General features: G+C 32.6%; 1 protein-coding gene across 2 annotated transcripts; it reads left to right on the top strand.

The window, feature by feature from the left end:
* Nucleotides 1–3,507: 3,507 nt before the first annotated feature.
* LOC115957404 (EPIDERMAL PATTERNING FACTOR-like protein 3) lies at nucleotides 3,508–4,960 on the top strand. Of its 2 annotated transcripts, XM_031075640.1 has the most exons (4): nucleotides 3,508–3,921; nucleotides 4,016–4,060; nucleotides 4,266–4,309; nucleotides 4,579–4,960. In XM_031075640.1, the coding sequence occupies exons 1-4, from the start codon at nucleotides 3,816–3,818 to the stop codon at nucleotides 4,783–4,785; spliced, it is 402 nt and encodes a 133-aa protein (XP_030931500.1). In that variant the 5' UTR covers nucleotides 3,508–3,815; the 3' UTR covers nucleotides 4,786–4,960. The 2 variants fall into 2 exon arrangements, with proteins under 2 accessions (XP_030931500.1, XP_030931508.1); XM_031075648.1 differs by lacking the exon at nucleotides 4,016–4,060 and having other exon boundaries at nucleotides 4,579–4,957.
* The last annotated feature ends 1,200 nt before the right edge of the window (nucleotides 4,961–6,160 follow it).

Here is a 6,160-nt window from a genome sequence, read left to right as displayed (position 1 = left end):
ATAATCTCTTTTTATAGAGACACGAAATATCCTCTTGAGATAAGTTTAATTGAATCTGCTTATTCAAGGCATCCATTTTAGTAAAGAGTTACTAAAATTTATATTTATTGAAATTGGATTTCAATAAATATGAATAACTAAAAGATTAAACCGGGTACTAAATGATAAAATAGTTATTTACAAAGTGACAATTCATTATGACTTTATTTACTATGGATATTTCATGGAGGGGTCAAATAATATCACTAGAGCCTTGGGATATAATTTATTAATAAGGCCTAGAGTGCAATTATATTTATATAGTGGTATTAAATATAATTAATGGTAACTTTGGACTTATCAAGGGTTGATAGATAAGGCCAGGGCCCATTGGAGTTAAGAGTCTTATTTGTTCCCTTTAGTCCCATCTCAAGCCACAAACTAAAGGCCAATTGGGCAGGCCTAAAAGGCTAATCCAATTAGATAATAAGATTTTATTTAATAAAAGTTATTAAATAAAGTAACTACCAAGGTAGTTATAATGTATGTATGATGAAAAGAAAAGGAAAACAGTTTTTCTCTACAATGAAAAGAAGAAGGACTTTCTTTGAGAATTAACGTACATAAAGATAGATTGAGAGACCACTCTTCTTGGGCACCATGTGAAATTGGGATTTTTTTTTTTAGAGAGTTTCAACCTATGGTGTCCGCTCATAATAATAGCTATTTATTATTAGACCAAGACACCAATCAGTTTTTGATGTAGGCGGTGATTGAACCCCAGATTTCTTATAAAACCATCAGAGACTTTACCAATTGAGCTAACTGGAACCCACTATGTGAAATTGGGATGTTGATTAAAGGTATTCTCAAGTCTTATTTTTTAATTTCACTGCATCAAGGTATGCTTTCTATTTTTTATTCTAGAATTCAAGATTACATGTTATCTCTCATAAATGAAGTAGATTCGTGTTTGTTGCTTCCGCTATGCTTTGTACGAGATACAAAACTACTTTTTCTAACATTTTTCTCTCTCCAAAATAGGAAATATATATATATATATATATATATATACATATTTATAAAAGAGAAAATGACATTTTAGGAAAAGTACAAAACTATCCTCAGTTTTTCATTCTTGCTTTTAATAATAAAGGTATAATATAATTTACGCTTTATTTTTTTTATTTCTCTTTCATATCTACCAAACACACATGATGGATAAGACATATTTTATATCATTCCACATTTTTATCTTCTTGATTTTTTGTATTCTCTTACTTTTTCATCTTTCTGTTGGGTGCATGGCACTAAGGTCCAGCCCACAATACTTTAATTGGCGGCAAGAAAGCCACATGATGAATACTGATCCTATTACAGATAGGAGATTGCATGTGAAAGCCAATTTAATCAGCGTGTTAGCCGAAAGAGTCCTAACTTAAGTCATGTTAGGAATTCATATTTTGCTAGGAAAAGAAGACTAACGCGGTAGAAGCTTTTTTGTATATAAAAAGCATGTGGGTGCTACATATTGAACAACTACACGAGAAAAAAAAGATAGATTGTGCCGCATAAGGATAGCAGAAAATGGTGCAGCACAAGAGATTTGAGAGAGTAGTGAGAAAGAGCTGTGGGTGGAGAAGAAAATAAAGAGAAGAGAGCAAAGTGTTGTCGCCTTGAGAGAAATAATCCTTTGAGAGAAATAATTAGTGTGTGAGAGTAAAGAAAAATAAGAGAGATTTTTCCTTAGCCATGGGATTTTTCTTGTGAGACATAAATAAGAGATATTATAATTGATTTGATAATAGTGAAATTATTCGGAGTTTGTCATGTAATTTTTCCCTTCAAAGAGAAAGGATTTTCTACGTAAATATTTGTGTTTTTGTTTGTGATTGTTATTCAGACAAAATTTAGTTACAAAATTGGTTGTAACTTAAAATTATAACCTTACTCAATATCTTTTTATTGGAGGTAAATTTTAACAAATCCATTATTAAATTACATTTTTTTCTTATATTCTCTATACTTGCAAAAATTTTAAAAAATTAAATATCAATAGCTATACCATTAATAAATTGTTTAAATTGCAAGTTTTTGTAGTTTAAAATTATGCATAAAATATAAATTTATAGATTATATAGTAAATAATATTTAATTGATACAAAATTTGACATGTATATTAAGAGCATAAAAAACATGCGATTTAACGGTTAAGGACCCGTTTGATAATGTTATTCTCATAACGTTGTTTAAGTATTGTGGAAATACAATACGTAACTATTGTTTAAACTATACTAACAAACAAGATCTAAATTTTCAAAATATGTAATAATATTTATTTTATTGAGTAAAGTTATAACTAATTTTATAATTAAACTTTGGCTTTATTCTTTTGGATGGCTAATTTTAAATCTCAGCAACCCGTAACAATAGCATAAAATATAATACATATAGCAATTCATTTTTATTATTATTTTTTTATAAAATAATGAACAATAGCAAATGGTTGACTATGCTTTTCGAAGCTGAGGCATGGATGGTTTGTTGGTGCACAGGCATGACTCATGAGATGGGATCCAAATCCGGAGCACCACTAGTTGCATAACCAACCGTCTTGTCAAAGTTGCAAAACGCTCAGAAATTTATTAAGGTTCTCCGTAGTAATTTAATTTCTTACAAAATAGTACTGGTGTGACTATGGTCAACGAGGATTCTTTTTTTTTTTTTTTTTGCCTGAGCTAGTCAACGAATTTCTACTTTTACCAAAATAGTACTTGAGTGTATCTAATTAGCTTTGGTAAAAAAATAATTGAAAATGGTTGCACTGCTGTGTAATCAACATCATCAAAGGATTGCCAATATTTACCATTGTGTAATCAACACCATCCATCTTCTTGGCCCACCCATATGGATGTTCCTGATCTAGAGAGTCATCAGGATTCAGCAGATTAGCTGTGTGTTTCCCCATCGAACCTGTACGATTTGACCCAATCAAAAGTACAATATTTAATTATCATTCACTTAATGACAATCCCACTGCTTCCTTCAACAGTGTTTGTTTGGAAGTGTTTATTTTTTGTTGATTTATTGGGTTTAAAAAACTTATTCAGAATATAATTATATTCAAAAGTTTTCAAAAATTGTACCTAAGCTAAATAAATTAGAATTCAGGTCTGACAAACTATATATTTTATAAATTATTTGTAAGGTCTGACAAACTAGTCCTCAATTTGTTTGATATATTTATTTGTGTTACCTGGCTAGGAGGGAAGAAAAAAAAAAGAGTAAAAACAATAAAGTGGAAATGTCCAAAACTCCAAGAAGAGTTTTCTTTGCAAGAAGGGGACCCCTTAGTCTACCTAGGCTGCCTAAGGATTTTTATTAAATTCCGAAGGTTATTGCTGACTGGCTACTGGAGGATAATTAAAAAGCTTTGGGTTGGGAAGCTATTCTTTTTTTTTTTTTTTTTATAAATAGGTTGGGAAGCTATTCTCCTAGGCATATATGACACAAACAGTACTACACCTTTGTTTATCATACAGTTTATAGGTGAGTTTGTCACAAAAGAGACAGAAATGCATTTGCATTCTATGCTGTTTGACAAGGCATAGTAGTCACTTCACTTGCTTGAGAAGCAAAACCTCTCGTCATTCACAGTAAGATAAAGAGTGTGAAGCCTTGAGAAGCAAAAATCTCTCCTCTCAGTGTGTTTGTTTTGTCTTCTTGAAGTGAGTGACTCAAACCCATCTCTCTCTCTCAAACACATACATACACGCAAAGGCCTAAAAGCCCAAAGATCATCATCATTCGGAACTAATTTAGACTCTGAAAGAAAGATGAAGAAAAGAATGTCCTATTCCCTAATAGCTATTATGCAGATAATGTCCTGTATTTCTGTAACAGGCAGGCCTCTGGAATCATATGATGCTGCTCTTCTACAAGGTTCGGTGTTCATGCCCCTTTACATACATGTCTCTCTGTACAACATTTGTCTGATTCTCTCTTTATTATTAGCATATTCTTTTTTCTTTTTCAGATTCCTACTTCAACTTTTCCCCCCACAGAAAGAAAATGCTTCTTTGTAGTTTGTTCTTTCTAACTTTTCTTGAATTAACTTTTTACTTTTGGTGTTAGGAAAAGCATTGCTTATATTCATTTGACTTCAAGTGTTTGATTTCACATAACTTTCTCCTCGTGATCTTGCCTATTTCTGTTTTATTTTTTTGGTGAAATTAAATCAGCTCCCACTACTATATTACTTATTTTATATACTTCCATGTAAACAGGCCAAAATCCACATTTCACACAAGCTGCCCATGACTCAAAACAGGTCTCTCTCTCTCTCTCTCTCTCTCTCGCGTACACACACACTCACAAAATGGGATTATGTTGGTATGGTAATTCTTGGATACTCCAAACCACGGAAAATGCATCTCCCTCCTTTCACATTCATGGCGAAATTTACTCATTAAATTCATGATAAGGTTTGCCATAAATAAGAGGAAGGGACACAATTTTTTCGTATTTTGAAAATACTTAAAGAATTTTGTCAGTTGCTATGTCTCATTGATTGATTTTTTTTTTTTTTTTTTTTCCCAGGGACTTGAAAATGGGAATGAAAAGACATACATGTGGCTGAGTAGGCTGGGTTCAAGACCACCAAACTGTCAGCACAAATGTGAAGGCTGCATACCTTGTGATCCTATTCAAACACCCACAACCACTGATCAGATTGGAGTTCAATATGCCAATTATGAGCCTGAAGGATGGAAATGCAAGTGTGGCACATCTTTCTTTAATCCTTAAAAATGAATGGTTTTAGTTCAAAGGCTCATGTACAGAAAAGACTCCGACTCATTTCTACTTTTTGTTGAGAATGTGATGCTGAGGAAGAGGAATTTTGGAGGATTAAAGCTTTTAGTTGGAGTTTGGAATATCTGCAAGTTTTAATATTTTTAAATCTATCTTCACTCTGTCTCTGTGTTTGAATGAAATGTAACCCGTTTTCTTGAATTCTAATTACCTTATTGTCAGACTAGAAATTAGGTAAGTCCCATCATAGAACCTTGATTGTCACACAATGATCAAATTCTACCTTCACCAAAAACCATCTCTATTGGGCACCATATGATCATAGTAAATTTATCAAAAAAAATAAAAAAATAAAATAAAATGTAGCTCATTCTTAAAGTGATTTCTTAAAACTATATATGTACTAGCTTTACTCTATGGAAAATATTGTATAGTCAGTCTTAGTCTATTTTTAAACAAAGTTTTGCTTCAAATCTATTTAGAAAAATCTCTTAAAACCCATGTGACTTGGAAAACCATCCATGTATTTAAATGAGTCATATGACTTATTAATAAATTATGTAACTAAAAGTACATTGTCATGAGGTAGATTGGAAAAATTTATCTTCAAAAGGTTTGTGTAAGGACTCAATTTGTAACGATCCCAAATTCGTATTGGGTTCGAGCGTTAAAGGCTCAAACAATAAATTTGTAGAACGTGGATGTCAAAGAACTAGGTTAACTCCAAAAAAAAAACGATTAAACTTAACGTTTATAGATGGATTAACACTAATATAACGATCAATCTCTCCTTAAAACAAGTTCAGTTCTTTATTTCATAAGATTTTCTTCTAAGTACTACTCGTTTAGAAGTTCCGATCTCTCTTTCTCAATGCATTCTTCCATGTTATATATTGTCCTCTTGGTATCATCTTCACCACACACGTGTAGGTTGGGTTCGGGGGATCCCTTCCTGTCTCATCCAATACCTTTTGGAACCTCCAACCAGCAGTTGTAAGGCTGCCTCATCACTGTTTAGGCATCACTTCCACATTAATGCGGCCAGAGAGTTGGTTGAGAGGCAATTAATACGGAGACAACTGTTGTTAACGATATTTGTTTACCTTTTCTTTCTTACCCTTGGTCCCATGTCCCACCTTCAGTGGTAATGTAGCTCTGAAGTGTGTTTGTAACAATATGGCGTTCAGGTCGTCCTCGGACTCATACTGCCGAGAAGGATTTTGTCCTCAGACGAATACTGAACTCACCTCACGTGATATCTACTCTCATTTTCGTTTGATTACCCTTATAACCTGATATGAACCTCCTCAGACAGTTTTACGTCCTCGGATGGGCCACAAGCCCAGTTAACACGATTTTAATAATTTAT

The sequence above is a fragment of the Quercus lobata genome, chromosome 2 (genome assembly GCF_001633185.2).
Source record: "Quercus lobata isolate SW786 chromosome 2, ValleyOak3.0 Primary Assembly, whole genome shotgun sequence".
NCBI lineage: Eukaryota > Viridiplantae > Streptophyta > Magnoliopsida > Fagales > Fagaceae > Quercus > Quercus lobata.
Note: the sequence above shows the minus strand (reverse complement) of the source record. Positions and strands in the feature narration are given on the sequence as shown.